The sequence below is a fragment of the Danio aesculapii genome, chromosome 23, assembly GCF_903798145.1.
Source record: "Danio aesculapii chromosome 23, fDanAes4.1, whole genome shotgun sequence".
In the NCBI taxonomy this organism is placed as follows: domain Eukaryota; kingdom Metazoa; phylum Chordata; class Actinopteri; order Cypriniformes; family Danionidae; genus Danio; species Danio aesculapii.
In genome coordinates this window covers 14,929,223-14,954,366 of record NC_079457.1, presented here as the reverse complement: position 1 = coordinate 14,954,366, position 25,144 = coordinate 14,929,223, and the positions used below count along the sequence as shown (strand labels likewise).

Below are 25,144 nucleotides of genomic sequence, written 5' to 3'. Positions count from 1 at the left end.
AAATAAATCAAAATCCATAATACTATAATAACAAAGACGCTACTCTACTCTTAAGCATGTCGTCTGCATCAAATAACTAGCAAACCAAAACATTAAACTATATTTATATTCTAAATTCGCGTTACACTTTCTGAGTTGGAGGCACTATAGGTGTGGTTCAGATTTATGATACAAGGGGTGCGGTTTACAAAAAAACGGCTTATTCCTATTGGTCGTCGCCTGCTGGTGTATCAGCGCTACCTAAAGCAGGTAGGCAAATAAAGACAGACGTGAGAAAGAGGATCGCACTGCTGCTCATCCCCACGGGACACAAGCACACACACTGGGACCAACCTTAAACCCTCCAAGACCTTCGTTCTAAACGTTTCGGCCTTTTATTTACGACAAAAAAACACGTTTTAGTTATTTTTGTTTGTTTTGCACCAAGTTGGATCTAACAGTCTGAATGAGGTGAGTGCAAGGTGGTCAAAATTGAGGTGGGTAATATTTAGTACTTAAGGAAATTTTCTTTTTAGCAATTGATTTTGCTGTTGTTGATTTTGTTGTACATTCAAATTGGCTCAAATGATGGTAAACAAAGTAAAGTAACACTGTTTATGTTAAAAATATGAACATGTGTACATATATATTTACACACACATATATACATATACATATATATATATATATATATATATACATATATATATATTTACACACACATATATACATATATACATATATATATATATATACATATTCTCAATTTAAAATGGAACTGTTGTTTGCGTGTGTATTTAGGAGGGTAAATAAGTACACATCAGAATGGAAACACTTGGAAAACCCCCTTCACACATTCAAGCACCTTAGCAAGAGGGGGGTGTGGGGTTTAGGCTTGAGTTACACTGTTGAAGTGATAATGCACAGGTTTTTTTTGTGGTTGGCAAAGCAAACAGGCCTCTTACCTGCATGACCTACAGGCATAGAGGGAGAGACAGGTTTGGGCTCGCTGAAGGGAGAGGCAGAGTCATTCTCTCACACTCTCTGAATCCCACAGCCCTCAGAACAGAACATCTTGATCCTGCACAGCAAAAATAAACACCAATTTACAAGTTAAATTTTTTTAATTTAAAAAGTAGATATATTATGAAAAATATTATACATTAATAAAAAGTTATGAATAATATTATTAATATAATGACTTTTAGTTGTTCAAATGACCAAGAATGAGAGTGTTTTTTAATAGCACGTGATTAATTTACTGCTTATGTTTTATTTCACACAGGTACCAAAGTGAGGTGGACGGCCCAAAACTACTGTGCATTCTATCCTTCATTCCACCGGAGTCTGTGTAGTTGTTCAATCAGATTTCAGTGGTGTGAAGTGTAGGAAACACGGAAAGATCGCATCCCTTTCCGCAATGCTACGCATGTATTAACAGCAGTTATGGGGTGAAGCACATGTCGAGAGTACCACTGGAAGTTTTGGAAAACACACACGCATGACTTGTTTTCAGTTGATGTATAATTTGCCATGTGCTTTATACACGGATCAATGCAGGCCGTGACCATTTTATGCTAAACGCTGTGAACGCTAAGCTCTAGCTGTCCTATTATGCAGCGAGCGCTTTTAAGTTCAGCGTATCTAAACATCTATGTAAAGTAACGTACCTCACCCTGCCCTTTAGCACGGCGCTTTAGCTTCACACAACATGGCATGTTTGTTCATTTGCTGTTGTGAAGAGCGTCGAGGCGGGCTGAATACACACACACCTACACAAATAAGATTCACAAAGCCTGCCAAGATGTATTTATGTATGCTGGTTCAGCCTTTATCCTCTCAACCCACAGTAATAAACTCACTTTACAAAATGTCTTTGTGTGAATTGCTTCATCCTGACAATAAACTACTACAATAAAACACAATCCTCACCCGCTCCCTTGGCATTTGTAGTATGAATGTTGTGCTTTATGAATTTCAATTAGTCCACCAAAGTGGGCTCCAAATCTGTGACCTGCTCTTTGCGTTCAAGCGCTGAGGTTTGAGATGATGTTAATCTTGGAAATGATTTCACACAAAAGCCAAAGCTGAGGTGAAACCAGTTCAAGGCAAGAACTGCGGAGGGCTTTAAAGTGCATCAACATTCAAAGAGAAGCAACTTTTTTTGTTTTTTCTGTTGTTGTTCGGCTGTTAGTCGATTTCCCTTGTGGACAGACATGTTCAGCAACTTCATGAAAATGAAAAATGAATGCAAAGTTGGAGTTTGGCCTCAAGGTTTCGCCTGTAGCTTTTCACACACAACAAAAAACTATAGCTTCTTTACTGTTCAAATGTGATCAAACTATTTTAAAAAAGGCTTCACATTAAGATCTAGATAACGCTGAATTAAAAATACACATTCAGAAAAAGGTAAAGCAATCAAGCACGTTATATTAATCAATGGTATCGTAACTGGTCGGTTTCAAACACAGCGTTGCTTTTAGCGCTTCAGCGAAGATTGGCAAAAGCTATGTAAGGGATAATGCACATTAGGCTAGTCATTATCACAACACAAACCTTGGCACAAAGCAAAGAGGTCTTGTATAACAGTGAAGGAGTTTATTTTGTGATAATGACAGGCTGGTGATATTATAACCTTACAAAACACCTGCCAGTCATTTTGGCAATGTTAAAAAAAGCATAAACACAATTATGCTTTTTACTTTCCTGTAGTCCACGCATGAAAATTATGTTTGCAATTAGTTTCCGAGGGATATATGAACTGATCAACAATATAGCTTGAATTCATAGATATAACGTGTAAAGGTGTGTTTACATGTAGATTTCTTGGTTTGTTTGGGTCGACAGAAGTGACTGAACACCTAAAACAATTCTCACTGTGTATGTATTTATGATTTGAAAACTCATGATGAACTTCTAAGATGAGTAAAGGAGTCGAAACAAAAGCAAAAATGCAACAACAGGACTAAAACCAAAAAATGCTTGAGGAAAATTATCATTTAAAGGGCGTCTCATGACATCATGTGTTATTTTTGGTTTAGTTAGATATCTTTGGTCATTTATTGTGCTTATATTGCAGACCAGTTGCATTAGAGTACATTTGGAATTGGCCCAAAATCCAAAATTTCATTCTGTTGGTCTGCTTGTGCAGAGAACATCAAGGTTCGGATGGTAGTGTTTTCACACCACAGTTTTGTTTTTAATCAAACCAAACTTGCCAAGTATGAACAAAATTAATTATGCAGGATATATGCAGTATATCTAAAGGTAATTTCAATACCTTTTTAAGACGTTCTCAGAATATTTTAAGAACTCAACGCCACTTCAAGTTCTAATCAGTATCAAATAATAATAGTTTTTAATAAACAGCTAAAAAAAAAAACAATCAATGGAGCACAACCATGCAACAGAACTCAGATAAACTCAGAAGAAACAAAGCTTGAAAGAATAAATTACGTGTTTTCAGCGACAGGCTTCAGCCACTGTTTAAACTCGTCTGTCTCCAACCAGGAGTACGCAAACTTACATTTCCCCATTTTGCCATCTGTTTCGCTCTATGGTTTCTCTACATGTGGAGAGCATCACATGCACGGACGGAGGAGCTTGGCCGGACGCCCCCGGCCTGAACCAATCACGTGGATCGATGAAAATAAATATATTTACACTTTGGACAATGCTTGAACAAAATTTAATACCTCGTAAAAACATGATTAAGATTTCTTAATACATTTTAAGAGCATTCTTTTTCTCATCATTGATTTATCAACTTTTAATACTTTTTAAAACCCCGTGGACACCCTGTTGTGTTTTATTGAAAAATAATTTTAATATCCTACTTATAGAGTTTGATGAGAGATGTTTGACCACTAAATGCAATGAAAGATCAACAAGGAAGTTTTCCAGACTCCAACAATAGAGAAAAACTGCTTTAGAATGATATTGGCTGCATCTAAAAGCTTTAAAATGCTGACTTCAAAGGCAGCATTTCAAGGCAGGAAGGCATCAAGGCACGTCTGAACCAAAATTCTGCTTCACTTTCTGTCTTGTAAGATACCTTCTTCTGACTGAAATTTGAAAGCAACACAGATGTGTCCTTAACTGGCTTCAATATCTCACAATCTTGCGTGCGTTCGTTTCTGGCAGTTGAAAATTAACATGGCATCTCAAAGCGTTGGTGTCATGTAAATTACAATTTTTTGAGCAATATTTCCCAATTTTGATGGCATTAGTGAGAGGTTAGTATTAACTAAGGAAATATTTGCTTATTTATCACCAAAGTTCTCTCTTTTTTGTTGAACATTATTAAATAGCTATGCTGTCTCAGAAGTTATGCAGTCTTAGAATACTAAATATTAAATAAATTGAAATGCTTCTTTTATTAGGCATGCACTTCATGTTTGAGGTTCTCCAGGTCAAAAACAATTTTTATACGTGTCCTGTATAATAAAACTTTCATGTTTGATTTTTTAACCAATCTAAACCATGTCTTGCAGACACTTCTTTTTAAGAGGCGGAGCTGAAATTTCCTATTTTGCATTTATGCAAATATTAGCATGAAATTTTAAATGCCTGGTACAGAGGCAGCAATGAAGGCAGCATTTGAGGGACACAGATTTAGTTTATAAGTTTTTATAGTTTTTAGTTTATAAGTGTTATAAGTAAAAACGAAGTTCAATATTCGCACTAAATCCACACAGCCTTTTAAAGCACTTAAGAAGCACTTTTGTTTGTGGCTATTGTTCAAAGGAATAATTTTGTCATTTATGTTACGTTGACTGACCAGTGCTCTCTCTCTCTCGCGAGCGCTATATTGTTTGACCGCCCACTCCCATTCAAATTACATCTAGACTGCTACCGCGTTTTATTCAGAAATGTATTTTCCACGCCGCAAAATACTGATTGGGTCCAGACCTCTACTTCCAACTGAAAAAGAATATTGAATAGGGGGCATGGCTTTCTTTTTGCACATTATTTCCTTGTGAGAGGGGCGTGGTTATATAAAATATATCCTTTTGATCCATCTTGTGTTGTTTTGGTTCAGTAAGATGGTCAATTTTGGTAAATTTTGCGCTTTTATTTCAGTCCAATTGCATTAGAGTACATTAAGAAGCAAAATCCATAACTTCAGAGAATGGCCAGACTGGTTCGAGCTGATAGAAAGGCAACAGTAACTCAAATAACCACTCACTACAACTGAGGTATGCAGGAGAGTACATTTAAAAGCAAAATTCATAACTTCATCTTGTCAGTCTGCTTGTGTAGTCAAGTTTACACTTTTACAGATGAATTGTTCACTTAAAAAAATAACAATATAGGCTAGCAAAAGAAACATTGTAAATTTTGATTTAACATGGACTTTAATGTAGGAAAATAGTGCTTAGAACTTACAGAGAATGGTCTGAAAAAAAGGAAAATATCCATTGAGTGGCAGTTCTGTGCAAATGCCTTGTTGATGCCAGAGGTCAGAGGAGAATGGCCAGACTGGGTCAAGCTGATAGAAAGGCAATAGAAACATTGTAATTTTTTATTTAACATGGACTTTAATGTAGGAAAATATTGCTTTGTGCTTAATTCCTTTCCATAGAGCTTATTCATTCAAATCCTCACAGATACAACAAATAACTTGAAAAAGCATAAGAAGAAAATGAAGGTGTCCTTCCCGAGGACCTTGTCTATTTCAGGCTGTGGCAATTGCAGCCTGCAGCACTTGCTGTTCCTTCAACAGAAACCGGCCAAACAGAACCAGCTGTCCAGAGGAAAAGAACACACTGTTTAGTTTCAAATTCCACACGCGATGACTCATGATTCCGGATGATTTGAAAATAAAGACAGAGCCAAAGATGTAACTGCCATCTCCAAGACTTCAGTCACAATGCTAGCATCTGTGCTCGGCTTCTTCCCCCTCCTCCTTTTCCTCAGCCCGAGTCTTGCTGATGATACAGGTGAGTGGAGACGGTTTACAGCTGACACACATAACAAACAGGCACAAAGATCTGCGTGAATGATCCACCGGCTGTGCTGTATTGACATGAGGGGACGGTTTATTCACAGAAGGTGACAGTGATAGAGGAGGAAATGTGTTTCTCCTATCACGCATCCCCATTAATTGATTACACCTCTTCTCGGCTATGTCACGCGTCTGCTGCTCCTATGAGATTCACAGCTGTTCTATACATTCTTCCAAAGATGGTTTTGTAACTACTGCCATAAAGACTGTCAAGCCTAAGACAGATAAACTAGAATGACAAAGCCACAGCAGTATGCATATACAGTATGACATGCACACATTTGTACAACAGGGCTGCTGAATGCTTGATTCTGATTGGCTGAAGAACATTCTAATTATGGAGGACCAAACCTGCAAAAATAAATAAATGTACATATATACACGTACACTCACCAGCCACCTAATTAGGTACACCTGTCCAACTGCTCGGTAATGCAAATTTCCAATTAGCCAATCACATGACAGCAACTCAATGCATTTAGGCATAAAGACATGGTCAAGACGATCTGCTGCAGATCAAACAGAGCATCGGAATGGAGAAGGAAGGTGATTTAAATGACTTTGGTTATTGGTGCCATACGGGTTGGTCTGAGTATTTCAGATACTGATGGATTTCTACTGGGATTTTCACGAACAACCATTTCTAGGGTTTACAGAGAATGTTCCAAAAAAGAAAGAATATCCAGTGAGCGGCAGTTCTGTGGGCGCAAATGGCTTGTTGATGCCAGAGGTGAGCGTAGAATGGCCAGACTGGTTCCAGCTGATAGAAAGGCATGAGTAACTCAAATGATCACTCGTTACAACTAAGGTATATGGAAGAACAGCTCTGAACGCACAACACGTACAACCTTGAGGCGGATGGGCTACAGCAGCAGAAAAAAAACACAGAGTGCCACTCCTGTCAGCTAAGGACAGGAAACTGAGGCTACAATTCACACAGGCTCACCAAAACTGGAAGTTTTTACAACCTAACAGACACCTCATCCTTACCATTTCTGTTTGTTTTCATAGTGCTGTCAGAACTGACAGTTGGAGGGGCGTGACCAGTATGTTAGCCAAACCCAATACCTCAGACAGATGTAATCTGAGAATTTATTTGAAAACAATCAGGACGCGCATTTTGAGATTGATTTAAGGTCAAACTTTTTTTTTTCATTTCTTTTCTTTTCCATAGCCACTAATTTTGTGGTGGCATGTGACGACATGAGGTGCTTCAATAGATTAAAATTACTTGTCACCGACGCATAGAGGCTCTTTCTTCCTGGGCATAACTTGCACGATACATAAACATTCTTGCGTTTCACCTCAACGAGGGAAAAGTAGTGTTTACATTTCCAGTTTGCAAACGCTACCTTTGAACTTGTTGGATTTGCCATCTTCAGCCCCCCGGTTGTTGGTGTGTGCCACTGACTGTGCGTGTGCATGTGTGAACACCCACTCTACTCGCCTCTGATTGGCAAACGATGGAAATGTACTCTTAGCCAATCATTACGTTCTCAGTTATATCACGTTCACAGGCACACCAATCATCATAACTGGTTGATTATGTGTCCCGCCACAGCCCCGAACACACACACACACACACCCCAGAGAAAGAGACGTCTTATGGCTGAAAGAGACCCTGCTCATGTTAAAACTGCTTCAGTGTTCTCAATTATAGTAATGCACAGTTTATTGTCAGTAACGGTAACAATGTTGTGACAGGTGAAACAGTAATACATTTAATTACTCGTTACTGGAAAAAGCTGTTAGTAACGCCATTTATTTATCGCACCTTTATTCCCATCACTGGTCATCATGCTAAACTAAATGACAACTTACTGGTGCAAATGTGAAATGAGAATGATTTTTCCTCATGTGCACACAGTGGCTGAAGACATCGGCCCTCACCAGCTGGAGCGTCTGGTGGAGCTGCTGACGGTTCGAGAGTGTGAAGACCTCATCTTCGCTTTATCTCAACCCGAAGAGAGCATCTTCAAACACCTGGACCGACTGTCAGCAGAAAGAAACCAGCTATTTCCATCAAGACGACGCAGAAGCACGAGTGAGTATGGCAGACACAAGCACAGCCGCTTTAAATAGTTTAAACCGGCTCTAATAAATTGATACTTATTTGTGTTATGCTAATGAAATCCAGCAGCGCGTTGCATGACGTGACACATCCTGCGATAAATGAAGAGGTCATGAGCAGCCAAATATATTTGTTTATCCCCACTGCACACATCAGTCTGCCATCGAGAGGTCCACTCGAGAGACATCTCAACCAGACGAATTGTTGATATAATCCCTTTTCATCAGAAATGAAATCTATCGAGGCAGTGGGACATGATTGAATTGTTTAATTGCCTGAACAATTGAAGGGCTGCTGCATCTATTACTGGCTGCTTTCCCTCTGCCTGTCTGGAGCACGTCTGACATTTTGTGTATGTGTGTCTCTGAGTGTGCTTGTTTCTGTGGTTTACGAGGACATGAAATTGCCTAATAACATGAGTATGACCTAGTTTTACTCTATGGTTGAGTCTTAAAAATATACTTAGGGTGCTTTCACACCTGTAGATTGTTTTGTTCTGAAACAGGGATTAAAATTGTTACAATGTTTATTTTTGTTCTTGGTGCTGTTCGCTTTCACATGGCAAAGCTTTTAAACTGACCAATATACAGTTGAAGTCAGAATTATTAGCCCTCCTTTGAATTTTTTTCTCTTTTTCAAAACATTTCCCAAATGATGTTTAACGGAGCAAAGAAACGTTCACAGTATGCCTGATAATACTTTTTCTTCAGGAGAACGTCTTTATTTCGTCTATTGATTTTGTCTAGAATAAAAGCATTTTTTAATTTTTTAAAAACCATTTTAAGGTCAAAATTATTAGCCACTTTAAGCTATATTTTTTTCGATAGTCTACAGAACAAACCATCATTATACAATAAATTGTCTAATTACCCTAACCTGCCTAGTTAAACTAATTAACCTAGTTAAGCCTTTAAATGTCACTTTAAGCTGTGTAGAAGTGTCTTGTAACATCTAGTAAAATATTATTTACTGTCATCATGGCAAAGATATAATAAACCAGTTATTAGAATTGAGTTATTAAAACTATTATGTTTAAAAATGTGTTGAAAAAATCTTCTCTCCATTAAACAGAAATTGGAGAAAAATAATAAACAGTGGGGCTAATAATTCTGACTTCAACTGTAGTTAAAACAAGTCACGTACATGTAAACTCCCGTCACATTGGTCAGGTTCATGGATTATTTTCAGTCCCACGGATGGCACTTAGCTGTCATGTCGTTATTTTAATTCATGATAAGCAATAAGACAACATGAGTGAAAAGGTGGACTTTAATTTTGACACCCACAGACATCATCACTAAATATAAATCAGTGATGGTAAGGTATTAGGTAAGACTTTCTCATAAATAGCCTCTTTTCAGTTCTAATCTATCTATTGAATCAATCTATTAAAAAACTTTGTCTAGAATTATGCATTATAGGCTTAAACTACAGAGGGAAACAACAGATGAAGTGAGACTGCAGTGAGATCATGAAGCAGATGATCAATGTTGATCTTTTTTTCAAGGTGTCAGTGGAGAAATAAACAAAACAATAGGCCTAATACAAAATATTATAAGACTAAAATATGGAAAAAAGTATGATGGTAATTTCGGTCAATTTTAAAATATTTCAGCATGCTTTCACTTTCGTATTCGACATGAAAAGCACATGAATGACATCCCGTCCTACTCAATTCTCTCTTCGTATAGCCGTATATTTGACTATTACACAACCATGGTAATACATGGTGATATAGCCTGGTTCATTAGTTCGCTGGATTGTATTGCTTTCTCACTACAATCCATCAACTCCAAAGTTAGTTTCAATCGAGCCGAGACCACCTCATTGAGGCAATCTCAGACCAACTGATTTGGTGCGGATCCGAGCGCGATTGCAGGTTTCGCATATGTCAAATGAACCACGCTAACTGGGCAAATGAGACCGGTTCTGAAACAAAAGTCTAGGTGTTAAAGCAACCTCAAAGTCCACATAAACCGTGTGAGACCATTATTTTTTTTTTCACATTGTGACGCAGTTCCTAGAGAAACAAAATTTTAAATGAGCAAACAGTGGGCGTGGCTTGTTTTTTCTACCGCGGGCTGAATGGATGTACTAAAGTAGGCATTTTATTCAGAAAGATTGGGAAAAGGGTTTTAGAAGAGTTATTACAACCTAACAGACACCTCCTCCTCACCATTTTTTGTTTGTTGTCAAAACTGACAGTTGAACCAGCGTGGTTAATATGCTAGCCACGCCCATTACTTCAAAATCACGTAAACTGATCATTTTACTGAAACCAAACAGGAAGTGCATTTTCATATTTCAATTAAAGATTAGAAGGGCAAACTTTTTATTTTCTTAATGACATGCACAGATGAATTATTCACTACAAAACTGGCAATGTGAGCTAACAAAATCAACTTTAAATTATAGAGAGAAAAAACAGATGAACCGAGACTGCAGTAAGATCATGAAGCAGATTAATGTTGATCTTTCTTTCCAGATATCAGTGCAGAAACAAACAAAGCAATAGACGCAATACAAAATATTATAAGAATAAAATATGGAAAAAATATTTCTGTGAATTTTCCTAAAGGAGAAACATCACCTGGTAATATTTCAGCATGCTTTTACTTTCGTATTCAACATAAAATGTACATTTACCGGTAGAACTTACATCCCCTTTAATTCATAATTCTCTCGTCATATAGCTGTATTTACGGCTATTACATAACCATAATTCACAGTGATATAGCCTGGTATGTTAGTTTGGTGGATTGTATTGCTTTCTCACTACAAACAAGTAACAGAGTATGCTTCAATCGAGCCGAGACCACCTCATTCAGGATCTCGGTCCAACTGATTTGCTGCAGATCCAAGCCCGACTGCAGGTTTCACATATGCCAAACAAACCACGCTAACTGTGCAAATGAGACAGGTTCTGAAACAAGCATCTAGGTGTGAAAGCACCCTTAAAGTTCACATAAAGCAGAAGCGGTGACCTTTTTTTGTATTGTGATGTATTTCCAAGAGAAATGGATATTAAATGAGAAAACAGTGGGCGTGGCTTGTTTTTTCAACTGCGAGCTGATTGGATGTAGTAATGTAGTAATGTAGGCATTTTATTCAGAAAGATCAGGAAAAGGTTTGGGGAGAGTTATTACAACCTAACAGACACCGCCTCCTCACCATTTCAGTTTGTTGTCAAAACTGACAGTTGGAGGGGCGTGGTTAAGCATGCCACACCCAAAACCTCAGAGAGATGTAATCTGAAAATTGAACTAAAAACCAACAGGAAGTGCACTTTCAGATTTAATTTTAGATTGCAAGGGCAAATGTTTTTTTTTTCTTAATGACATGCACAGATGAATTGTTCACCACAAAACCTGCAACGTGAGCTAACAAAATTAATATGGTTAGTTTTGATTTCATGTGTTTGTTAAGTGGGTCTTTTGATGTTCAAAATGTTCTACAGGTTTCCAGTGAGGGTTGGGTTTAGGGGTGGGATAAGGCCATAACAAGCTTTTTTTTTTACAGTGTAAAATACATTACACCACCGTTAGCATATTTGTATTTTATATTTTTCTGTATTGCTGTTATGGCCCAATGTGTGCTAGTTTTATTTATGATGTTATTTTATTTACCTCATTATTATTATTATTGTATATTTTTTATATGTATTTTTGCCCTAAATATTGTTTTTGTAAAGATTTACTGTCTGATTCCGAGGACGAAAACGTGAACTAAGTTTGTTTTCTGCTGATAAATGAATAACAATTGATGTCCTACTGATTATTTATATTTGATAATGTAACTCTCTGACTAATATGAATCAATAAAAACAGTTAAACTAAAATACTATACACTTATGGAGAGTCCTCATAAACCATTTATAAAAGAGTGTGTGTGCGTGTCTGTGTGTGTTAGACCAGCAGCCCCCCTGTCATTCAGCACTAAAGGACTGGCTTCAGATTCACGGCAAGCAGATATACTATGACAAGCTGTCTCGAGCACTTCAACAGATCGGCAGGACTGACATCGCCATAGGTCAGCAGCATCCACACAAAAACACACATACATGCACAGCACCACATCAATCAATAAACAGATTATAACTGACATCACAAAGTAGCATGCAATAATATGTATAGCATGAACAGAGGTGTACAATATATCATTAGCACACAGTAAAAAGCATTTAGTTGACTTTGCTTTCAAAAAGTGAATAAAGCTGTTGTTTTTAAAGCGATTCGTAGAATTTACTTAAAGTGAGTAAATGCGCCGTCTTAAAAATATTCAGTAAATGAATTATGCCCATCACTATAAAAATTAGATCAACTTAACAGTTCCAAGTTACAATGAGTTTATTCACTTTAAGTAAATAAAACGTACTGTAAATACTGGCGATAGCAGCTGCTACAATAATTAAATGTAATTCTATTTACACAAATTAGTACAGAAAATTAATAACAATTATTATATTTTCTGTACTGATTTGCTTAAATAAAATGACAAATTTAGGCTATATTATATTTTTGTTCCTCAGTTGTCTCCTATCAAATTTGCAAAAAAAAAAAAAAAAACTTGGCTCTTTAAAGATTTGCTTTCTGAGATGGTTGATCAACTTTAAAATTCATTTTTGATGGGTGGCAATCAAAAAAAGGTTAAAAATATATATTTTCCAACTGCTTTTGCTGATTTCCACTGTTTCATTCACTCTCAGAAATAACTGGAGAGGCTCTTTTTCCAAAAGGGGCACTTATTGAGGTATGAGGTACTTTGGAGGTAGCACATTTGTACTTTTTAAGAACTAAAAAGTACAAATGTGTTCCTCCATGGTACATTAATGGTACAAAAGTGTAACTGATTTCCTATATCTTTGCCATATTAACAGTAAATAATATTTGACTAGATATTTTTCAAGACACTAGTATTCAGCTTAAAGCACAATTTAAAGGCTTAACTTAATTGAATTGAATTAACTTGGTTAATTAGGTTAACTAGGCAGGTTAGGGTAATTAGGCAAGTCTGTTGTATAACAGTGGTTTGTTCTGTATACTATCGGAAAAAATGTATAGCTTAAAGGGGCAAATAATTTTAACCTTAAAATGGCTTTTAAAACTGCTTTTATTCTAGCCTAAATAAAACAAATAAGACTTTCTCCAGAAGAAAAATATTATTAGACATACTCTGAACATTTCCTTGCTCTGTTAGACATAATTTGGGAAATATTTAAAAGAGAAAATAAACTTCAAAGTGGGGCTAATAACTCTGACTTTATATAGTAGACTATATATAGTAGGCAGCACTGTTGCCTCACAGCAAGAAGGCTGCTGGTTCAAGTCCCGGCTGGAGGCATTTCTTTGTGGAGTTTGCTGTGTGTTCGCTGTGTAAAACATATGCTGGAATAGTTGGTGGTTCATTCCACTGTGGTGACCTCTGAAATGGAGACTAAGCTGAAGAAAATTGAATAAATATATATTAAAAGCCAGATGTTTTTTTTAATTAAATAATTTACAGAGAAGTCAGGAGTTCCGTGAATATTTTTCTTTGTGAAACTGCTTCACCTTTAAGGGCTCCTAGAAAATTACAGCTCCTAATTAAAATTCAGTAAATTAAAATGTTATTAACTTGACATGCAGTGTTCCAGCAAACTTTTCCATCACCTTTCGTTTGTTTTTCAAGTTAATTCAGAGCAATCCACCTCACACCCTGCAAAAAAGAAACTCAGCAGTGCACACTGTTATTTTTATCCATTTGTGATGGGATGCGCTTTGCACCCTGTCACTCTGGCAGTGATTGTGGTCCAGTGTGCGCGTGACTCCATAGCCGAATGGCATCGGATATGAGAAGGTGCAAACGATATGACAGCAGGCTCGCTGGAGCTGACACCAAATTCACTACACGCCATCTGTTCCTTTCATCATCTCCGTTAAAAGGGAGAAAAGGATAAACACAGAAAAAGTAGGGGGGAAAAAACGACAGGCACGACAGCCCAAGAACATCCTTCAGTCAAAGTGGCACACTGGAGAAAAAAAAAGCAATTCCTATGCACACATAGAACCCGATGCATATGGGAAACGCACAATGTGACAATTACAAGAGTTTTAATTGGCAGTCTGTAAATGGGCTATGATGAGGAGTAGCCACTCAGCGGCTGCACCTTGGATAAATTGCATACTTATGTTCCAGCATGTGTGTCTTCTTCGGCTTCATTATACTTGCTACATTTATTGGGCCCGGCACACTTAGTTAATCTCATTTAAAGACGTTCATGGAGGCCATTACTGTGTGTTTGATTTCTTAATGTGCTGCAGGAATTGCTCATCTCTTGTACGATTATGAAACGAACGTCACAAACAAGCAGCTGCCTCCAACATAACTGTCATCCTTTTAATGAAGTGCATTCATCTTATAAAACTGTATGAGTGAAGACAGGACTGGAGGACTAGACTAGAACTAATGCATGTGTTTTGTTTGATCTTACAGAAGTGGGTAAAAACATCAACCAGGACAAAACTCTTGCTATTCAGAGATATGTGGAAGGATATCACGAACTTGTTAACCAAATGGCCACTAATACAGAAACGCATCAACCAGAAGACCTGCAATTCACTGCAAAAAAGGGTGAGATGCCTCAGCAGTATTTCAAATTATAGAAAGACTCATTTTGTCAGATGATTTGAGAGATATTCTTGGGTTTGCGAATGCAATATGTTTCAGACGGATACAACAATTTCCATTACTTTTTTCCCTGAGCTCCTCTCATAATATTAGTCTAGAGTGTTGTCACGATACTGAATTTCTGTAAACTGATGGCCTTCACAGCCAATCACAGTCACTTCTCTTGAGCTGTCATGCTGAACAGCACTCAAATGTTAGTGGAAAATGGATGTTTTTAAAATTTCAGTATTGCTTGGTACCGAAATCAATTCAGTATCAACACTAGTCTAGAGCGAGCAAAGATTTTAAGCACCAATTAGCCATTGTTGCTTAATAAAAAATGCATATTTAATTTCTTAGCATATTGGAGATAAAGTAGGATCTTAAAGAGCCCCTATTATGGGTTTTTGAAAATGACCTTCCATGTAGTGTTTAACACAGCTCTAAGTGAAGTGAAATATCCAGCTAAGGGTTAAATCTGAAAGTGCACAGTGTTTAAAACTATTGATTAATTTCATAGACTGTAAAATATATGGATGGAGTATCCGAGACGTTACCCATAGGTTTCTGAAGAGCGCAAAAGAAGCTACAAGTAGGCGCGGCCAACCGTCGCCATTTTGTTCGCGCGTCATCGCACCCACGGCGGGATACCAAACAAGGGCAAAGAGGCGGAGAGTGAGCGGAGCTACAGACTTTGCTTAGACCTGGTAGACAGACTTTACTTTGGGAGAAACGCTTGATACTTTATTACCTGCGACTCGTTTGTGTTCTGACCACATGTGCTTGGTTGTACACTATACCAATAAAGTGTTTAGACTTTTAAAAACACTGTTGTAACACACTGAGCCACTAAGCATTGTTCTTATGACGTTTTTCTACAGGCAAACGCAAATTACTTCCAAATATAGTGTGTGTTAGTAAATGCAAGACTACTGAAGAACTCCAGCATAACACTGTATGATAACGCTTCAGATGATTGTTCTAGAGCCTACAGCTAATCAATCTGTTAAATTCTGGAGGGCATTACAGCTCTAAAGAACATCATAAATGATAAATAATCTTAAATAAAACAAGTACATTTATAGAGATGGTATACAAGTATATAACTTTACTCACATGGGAAACGGAGGCCACGTGAATGGTTTATGAGCACAATTAAATGCACACAGCATCCCATATCATCTGATAATTGTAAGAAATAAGTCCAAAAGGCAGCTGACTGTGTAAAGCCACATAAAACAAAACAAAAATACGATGAATATGCCAAGATCAGTGGCTAATCTGCCGGATTCAGCTGAGGTGAAGTGACGGCGACCAGCGAGACCTAGCTGTCACTCAAGTGGCCACGCCCTTAATTATTCAAACTTAATATAACCTAATATAAAGAAAATGGATGAGTTATAAAAAAATTCACCCCCTCACAGTTGTTATGGAGGGTAATAATAGCTATATGACCCAAAATCGTTCTTTGTACCAGGCTGTAAACACCTTTTTTTCTGCTGTAAAGTTGGCCATTCTAACAGTGGGCTCAATTGCAACTTGCTCTATTATGGAGCCAGGACTAGTGAAATTTTGATGAATTGCAGTTTCAGTTACTTCCGTATTGGCTTCCCGAGGGAGAGCGGGAGGTTGCTGCTTGATTAATTTATAAAAGTCGACTCATAGTGCTTCAAATTAATCATCTTGATAAGTCTTTAGCCGCTTCAGCATGACATCGGTATGAAACTTAAGCCCCGCCCAATTGTTGCGCCCGCAAACCCAGGAAAATTGAAACCTGTGGCCCCGCCCACAAACAACGTAGAAAAAGAGGAATACAAACACTGTAGCATATCCAGATTGAATCAAGTCACGAAGACGCTGTGCTCAGCTGGATATTATTGGAAGTGTGAGGGAAAGTCAGAGTTATTTTCTCTACCCAAAGATGAAACTGTGAAGAGTCAGTGCTTGAGGTTTATTTTTGCAAAAATACCTCAGCGTTATAGCTCAGCCTTGTGCTTTTCCTGTCATTTTCTGACGAGTGTTTCTGGAATCTACATGCTTACAACGGGGCATTCATCTGCCGCTTGTTAAAGGAAGGATCAGAAAGACTATTGTCAGAGCTCGACAGGAACTTTATCAGAACATGAAACAGTGGATCAGGTGCTTGAAAGTACAGGAGATTTATGGTATAAATAACAAAATGGGTGGGTGGTTGGAGATGGGTCTGGAATATGGGAGACTGCCGGGAAAAACAGGAGTTTTTGGCAGGTTTGCTCACACATACACCCTGCACTCTGACTACTTCAATATTGTTGATATGCCATGCTGGGCATTTCACTCTGTCTCATGCTGAACGCTGTCGACTAAATCGCAACAGGCTGTCATCGGTCCAATCAGCACAGATTAGCTTTGCGCCAAGGAGGGGTTTGCGAACAAATGAATCGCTGAACGATTTATATGGGAGTCGCTAGGATAATTAGGTAAAAATAAATGCATATTATAAGACAATGAAAGTGTTTTTTGACCTTGCATGTTGTTGGAGAGCCTTAAAATGAAAATATGACCCTTTTTAATGTATAATAGGGGCTCTTTAACATGCCATTCACAGGTTTTTGAAGCAGAGAAATGTTCTCATGTATTTGCATAATAATGCATTCAAAAGGTTTTTTTTCAACCAAACGATTCTTTTTCAAGTTCAAAGTGCTGCTGCAGATTAACTATGTGCATAAAATAAATATTTTACATCAGGTTGTATAATTATCAATCACTCAAACCTTTTCAAAACTATTCAAAACCAAATCTTCACTATTTAAAGGTGCAGTAGGTGATCTGCCACAATGCTAACCGGTTAGCATAATATTTTTGAAACAGTCCCTCCCCTGGCGTCCAAAGTCACGCCATCACTGATTGTCATTGTTCAGAAATGAATGAATGTGAATATAAAACCAACTTAAAGCAGGATAGGCGGAATAGTGCTATTTACTGATGTTTTGTTGTTAAACTAAGAAAAAAAAATCTACATTATCGATGCTGTAAAATGTCCCTTTTGAAACTGAAAATAGTCACATCAATCGATTTCTGTGGATGAGCAACACTTCTGTGCATATAACCCATTCATTAAACAACAAAATCTACATCTGCTTTGCCTGACTAAAGTAGTTTTAAAACATAACATTACCTGTCTAAAAGAAATACTTCAGCCATGGTGTCATCCTTCCTCCAGCGTGCAAAAGTAACTCCAATATTGATTCAGGATTTTCAAAAGTTTTGATTCAGCATTTGATTCTCTTTCTTGTCTCGTGTGTACATGAACGTGTGGCGTGTGTGTATACGCAAACAGTGAATCAGCGCGAATAGCTGCACAGTTGTACAATTCTATATTTGCAAAGACAGTTTGGGCTACTTATGGGATTATGGGAATTATGGGAATTGTCAGCCCGACAATATTAAATTGGATGAATTAGTCTTATCTAACCCAGAATATAAAAATATATATAAATACATATAGATAATTTACTTTAATAATTACTAGTGGAATGGGAAGAGACTTTCAACCAGCACAACAAAAAAATGTTTCTGAAGACAATCACCTACTCCACCTTTAAATGTCTGCCTTATCTAATCAATTCCTCACTCAAAGTGCAATGTTTTGTAGCCAAATAAACCTTACAAATTATTTTCACAAATTCGAAAACTAGTTATTCTGAAATACTGACATCAGCAGAATGTCCACCACTTATCATCAATACATCACAGAAAAGCAAATGTTTACATCTGCAAGACACATCTATACAATCAATGAGCACAAACATCAAATGGATCAACACACACAGTGAAAGTTTTTAAAGACACAGAGCTTTATAAAGTGAACTCTAGTCAAAAGATCCTCCTCATAAAATGATGCCTTTAACACAACTCTCCTATTTTATACTTTAATAAATTAACTATTAGTGCATTTGTGCAATTGTGAGCTTAGTATTTAACAGCAGATGGCGCTGTAAGTTTTACAAACAGCCTTATTCTTTGTGCAGCCAATTCCTTAAAAATACCACTTGAACTTATCACCAATAAAGTTAGTAAAAGTTTAGGCGAATTACAAGAGTGTTAATATTGAGCTGTGTTTACATTAATTTGCAGTGCTCCAACAATGTAAATTAATATACTAGCAAAAAAAGGTGCAAATTAATGTAAACTAGTTTACGATAATTTTTGGTGCTCCAGCAAAGCTACCAGTAATGTCAAAGACTTCAACCATCACTCACAGTCTCTTCCAGCACTTACCATCATGAAGGTTTCAGTGGCATTAGAGTCTGCTCAGCTAGGCTACACAACAGTTTCTTTCCATTTCGTTCCACTGTATGTCTACACATGTAGTAAAATGGCAATAAAGCTCAACTCGACTTGACTTATTTGCATTACATAAAAGCCAACTTATGACAGATGATACACAAGTGCTCTTCCTTCCTCAATGATTCTTTTCATAAGAGCTCTAATAGTTAATTTAATAAAGTAGAAAACATGAGAGTTGTTTTAAAGGCATCATTTTATGAGCAAACAAATGTTCCTTGATCTTTTGAGAAGAGCTCGTTGTACAAAGCTCTGTGACTTTCAAAACTTTCACTGCGTGTTTTGATCCATCTGATGTTTGCATTCATCGATTGTATAGATGTGCCTTGCAGACCTAAACATTTGCTTTTCTGTGAAATTCTGCTGATGTAAGTATTTCAATGTAGCTTGTTTTCGAATTTGTAAAAATGATTCGTACTGTGTGTTAGGGTACAAAACATTGCATTTTGAATGAGGAATCGATTAGTCAAAACATCGGGCAAATAAATAAGGAAGACTGGGTTTTGAATGGTCTTGAAGGAGTTTGAATGATTGATTTCGTAAGGGATTTTTTATTAACTACACTGTAAAAAATGAGGGTTCCACACAATTCATGCATGCTGTCCCAACACAAATCGGTTAAGTTAAAGGTGCTGTATGTAAGTTTTTGACTCTTCTAAAGAATAAAAATACCATAATGTTTGCAGGTATTTATGAAACATGCCAAGTAAGCATACTTGTTTATCTGAAAAACAATGCTGAAGTCAGATATTCTGCTTTGAAAATGTCTGTTACTTGACGGATCGGCGGTCTTCGTTTTGGTCCCTTTAACCAATGCCAGTTTAGCCAATTATATTTCAGCACACCCAGGTTGGCTTGGTGAAAAACAGCATATTTCATTTATTCAATCAGAGAGGCTCTCAAAGTGTGTCTATGACTGAAATGAGACCTTCGGTGGACAGTAACATTGTCCAAAAATCTCATGCTGTGTTCACACCAGACGCGGTACACACGGATAAATTGTGCTATTCGCGCATAAATAGACGCATGAACTTTTTTTGTTTATGATTCACTTCACAATAGACGCGGATTCGCGTCATGGTCAGGGCTTCTGTCTGCCTGGTGACTCTAGCTTCATTGCTAAATGACTAACATGAATGTTATTGAGAGAATAGCTGTGTTTCTGTGCTTTAGGAAGACTGAAAAACAGCGTTGACTCGTTTGGAGCTGTGCCTGAGTCCACTAAATCCATTCTGAGGTGCACCCAGCTCATGTGAGCACATAAACTCCTCCAGAAACCGTACCTGGATGATGGAAGCTTTTTTTTGATAAACTCTGGTGTCGGCAGGAGGATTTCCCTCGGGAGACCAACAACAGGCGCTACGTCATAATCACACCCCTAAAAGAGAAAGCTCCTGATTGGTTAACGCGGCGCAAATGTCCGCTGAAGTTCAGATTACCCAACTCGAGCGATTCGCGCAACAATCGTGCAAAATGCTAAACTCACGCTGCTTCATTCACAGAAATCACGTCATTTGCACCGCCTCATTCATGTGTATCGCTCCCATTAGGCATCAGTTACCTATGGCTGCTGCTAAACTTTTTATGAATACAATGATTTCAATGTGTTGTCGGCAAAGACAATATAAGACAGACTAGGTCATCGGTTAGAGGTGACTGTTCAGTTAAACTTAAGAGAACTGCTTTTGGACAATCAGTTTTTTCAGTCAGAGCAGCAGAAAGATGGAGTAAAATACCAGTGCATATCAGAGAGAGTACCACTTTTAATCATTTTAAAACTGTTCTTAAAATTTGGCTTAAAATCAAATAAGCAGCCACTGATTTGATTTCATTTTATTGATTATAAGTATTGCATGTATTGTACTGTAAGTGTATATTGTATTATTTTTTACTGTTAAATTTGTTACAACTTCCTGCCCAGGGACTACAGATGTAAATAAGCTTTATAGCTAACTCTGGCACAACATGTCATGTTGTACATTGTCCATGTATAAATAAATAAATAAATAAATAAATAAATAAATAAATAAATAAATAAATAAATAAATAAATAAATAAATAAATAAAATGAATAGCACATTTACTGCACACAACGAAATGGACATTATTAAATGTACATGCTGAACCACTGATATGTGTCACAGTTTTGAAGTTCAGTTTCAAGCTGTTTATTTTATTTTCAAGATTTGAGGTGAACTATCTACTGCTGCTTTCAGTAGTATGGCAATAAATGTCATGTAAAATGGCATTCAAACTCACATTGTTAGCATTTAACACTAAATAAAGCACATGAGGTGTACCTGAGGTGATACCATTTTATCGTGTTTTTCAGCTGCAAGAAATTAAATATAAATTTTAGGTGTTGGTTAGAACAAACTCCTTTTTATATGGAAAATATTCCTTGTATCGCGTTCCGTTGCTTTTATTTAGAGCATGTCTTAAAGCAGCCTTCAGGCTCAAGAGTCAGGCTTGCTCCTGTTGGTGTTGTCAATCTGGCAACCTGCGCTAGCATGCGTTTTGAACCAGGCATGCAATACCTAGTTCAACCACTGGGTGTCAAACTTACATACTGCACCTTTAACGTAACATATTTAAGTTAATTGAACATAAAACAATATTGTTGTCCCAAAAAAGTAGAAGAATAATTGTGTTTTTCAGCTCATTTTAAATAAGTGGTTTAAACAAGCAGGACAAATCTTTTTTTGAGTGCATCCTATATAATGTAAGAGCAAGAATCGTATTAAATAAAGTTGTCTGTTAACAAATATAAACTTAAGCTAACAAATCCCATCACTGATTGCTTGACAGCCAAACCTTTCACCTGGAAAGATGTGGACCTGGTAGTGATAAGACAACCTGCACCACCTTACCAGCACCACCTGCTAGACAGAGCATGGCCTCTAATTTTCGGCCTCCTGCTTGGATTTGTCGGTGCGCTGCTCATGAGTGTGCCCATCTTGCTTATTAGCATATATGTATCCCATCGCAACAGTACCAAATCCAAGGCCAAGCATCAACCCCGTCCCTGTCCCCTCCTCAGCGTTGTGACATCATCACAGATACGCTGCCAAGAGGACACAGGGTAATGGATGTTCAGGACAATAATGAAGCCATGATCATCAGTATGAAGCGCAATATTAAATTTGCCTTTGATGGCTGATTATGACCCATGATACTTGTCTCAAGTGCCTTCCATTGGCTGTTATCTCATTTAGTGTGCTATTCAAACTATACTTAGACAATGCCGACAGTTAAGGCAGAATGATTAATTGCTTTTGCGATAATATAAAATGTGACTAATATAAAACCACAAATGCTGCAATTTCATTATGGTCACATGACACACCAGAGTAAAGCACTCTTAAAGAGATATTCACCTCTATTTGTTTTTCTTACTATGGAATAGTTACAGGTTTACAGCGTTTTTCTAAATATTTTCTTTAATGCTCAACAAAAGAAAAAAACTCATAAAGGTTTGGAACCACTTGAGGGAGAGTAAATAGTAAGTAAATATTCATTATTGGGTGAACTATCCCTTTAAGAGGAAGCATCTGGTTATAGACAATGATATTTGTTAACATGTTTGGGATGGATATACAGTATAGTGACATTTTGTAGTCCTACACTCCCTGAAAAAAAGTCTTGTCGTCGGGCACAGTTGCAAGTGTCACAAAAATGTTGTGTTGCTTCACAAAAATTTGATGGAAAATTATTTCTTACTCTAAAAAAATGCATGACTGTTTTAACCCAATGTTGGGTCAAATATGGACATACTCACAGAGTAAATATTATTTAATTCAATTTAAATTAAACTTTTTAACCCAGCCGTTGGGTTTGTCGATATTTTACTCTAATGTTAGGTTAAATTAACCCAGCATTTTATACTGTAAGCATTAAATCTGCAAATTCAAATGATTTCTGAACGATTATTCATTAAGACTGGAGGAAAAACACAGAAAACTTGCAATTCTCAAAATAAAATAAATAAAAAATGTAAAGTTAAATTGAACATAAATAACATGACTTATTAGTTTTTTTTATAGATTTGTAATGTAATGAAAAATCATAAACAAGCCTGTACACTACCTGACAAAATTCTTCTCAACGATCCCAGTTGTAAAAGCAACAAATAATAACTTCTAGTTGATCCTATGGAAAAGTGGCAGAAGGTAGATTTTTCAGATGAATCAACTGTTGAACTGCATGCCAATCATCACAAATACTGCAGAAGACCTATTGGAACCCCATAGACACAAGCTTCTCCCAGAAACCAGTCAAGTTTGGTGAAGAAAAAAATTCATGATTTGGGGTTACATTATGGTATAGGGGTATAAGGGTGTGAGAGAGATCTGCAGAGTGGATGACAGCATCAACAGCCTGAGGTATCAAGACATTTGTGCTGCTCATTACATTACAAACCACAGGAGAGGGCAAAATCTTCAGCAGGATAGCGCTCTCTCATACTTCAGCCTCCACATCAAAGTTCCTAAAAGCAAAGAAGGTCAAGGTGCTCACGAATTGGCCAGCCCAGTTACCAGATATGAACATTATTGAGCATGTCTGGGCTAAGATGAAGACGCATTGAAGATGAATCCAAAGAATCTTGATAAATTCTGGGAGTCCTGCAAGAACGCTTTCTTTGCCATTCCTGATGACTTTATTAATAAGTTATTTGAGTCTCTCCAGGGATGTTTGGATGTAGTCGTCCAAGCTCATGGGAGTCATACACAATATTGATTCTTTTTCAACTGTTCCATGACTTTATATTCTATACTGTACATTATTTCTGTTAAGTAACAAGACTCTTGTTCAGCAAAGTCAGACCTTGCTGTCCTAAATAGATAATAATCAAGGCATGGTCATATTTTATTTTGGTAAAATAAGCTTAATCTAGGTCTTTGCCTTTCATATAAGCCACTTCTAATACTAAATGGTCAAACTAGAAGTCAAGTTTATTATTTGTTGTTCCTAAAGCTTGGATAGGCGACAAGACTTTTGTCAGGTAGTGTATAATGCGTGCATCAGGCAGCTGTTAGGAATTCACGGTTTAATTAAATTGCCTTTGAATGCACATTCAATTTTTACTTGTACTTTCACTTATTGAACACCTACTGTAGCAGCTCACAGTATTTAGTTTTTCACTTATAAAAAAATTTTAGTTGAAAAGAATTTATAACTGATGTAAAGTAGTGACGTTAATTGTATAAACACATTTAATGTAAGACAGCTTAGCACAACAAATCAACATGCTTGATTTAAAAATAAGTAAATATTTAGACAAAATAATAAAAAAAACAGCAAAACTTAATGATGAGACTAAACCTACTAAAAACCTAAAATGCAAGTCTTAGTTGTTTCTGACTAATTATAAAATATATCAGCGCCTTTGTTTTGTTCAAAACGAACAACAATCATTCATTCATTTTCTTTTGGCTTAGTCCCTTTATTCATCAGGGGACACCACAGCGAAATTAACCGCCAACTTATCCAGCATATGTTTTACATAGCGGATGCCCTTCCAGCTGCAACCCATTACTGGGAAACACCTATACACTATGACCAATTTAGTTTATTCAATTTACCTGTACCGCATATCTTTGGGCTGTGGGGGAAACCCCTTAATTATCAGGTGTCACCACAGTGGAATGAAAAAACAACTATTGAAGTACTTGTTTTGCCCAACCCAGTGCTGGCAAAAACCCATATACTCTTACATTGTCACACACACACACACATACTCATACACTACAGCCAATTTCCGCCAACACGTCGAGAACATGCAAACTCCACACAGAAACACCAACAGACCCAGCCAGAACTCAAACCAGCAACCTTCTTGCTGTGAGGCGACAGTGCTAACCACTGAGCCACCATGTCGCCCCAAAATAGACAACAGTAATGTTTATTTTTAGGGCACATTTGTTAAATTACATAAATAGATTTTATCTTGTGTGGCAAGTTTAACTGTTTAATTTTTGGGAGATATTATTTACACACTAATATTTTCATACCTAACATTTTCAATTATCTTATTATTTGTTGAATAACACAAAAGAGAAAGAGCTTAAAAATATTTGAATATAAAAAAATCTAAATATATGAACAAACAAACAAAT

General features: G+C 37.0%; 1 protein-coding gene and 1 long non-coding RNA gene across 2 annotated transcripts; both read left to right on the top strand.

Annotated features, from left to right (window-relative positions):
• Positions 1 to 275: 275 nt before the first annotated feature.
• LOC130217259 (uncharacterized) lies at positions 276 to 1,904 on the top strand. Its single transcript, XR_008835860.1, has 2 exons — positions 276 to 450; positions 1,265 to 1,904. It is a non-coding gene; the product is annotated as an uncharacterized LOC130217259 (long non-coding RNA).
• A 3,943-nt stretch (positions 1,905 to 5,847) lies between these two features.
• Positions 5,848 to 22,187, top strand: LOC130217745 (transmembrane and death domain protein 1-like). The gene is made up of 5 exons (XM_056449934.1): positions 5,848 to 5,921; positions 7,854 to 8,030; positions 11,967 to 12,086; positions 14,529 to 14,666; positions 21,837 to 22,187. The coding sequence occupies exons 1-5, from the start codon at positions 5,852 to 5,854 to the stop codon at positions 22,112 to 22,114; spliced, it is 783 nt and encodes a 260-aa protein (XP_056305909.1). The 5' UTR covers positions 5,848 to 5,851; the 3' UTR covers positions 22,115 to 22,187.
• The last annotated feature ends 2,957 nt before the right edge of the window (positions 22,188 to 25,144 follow it).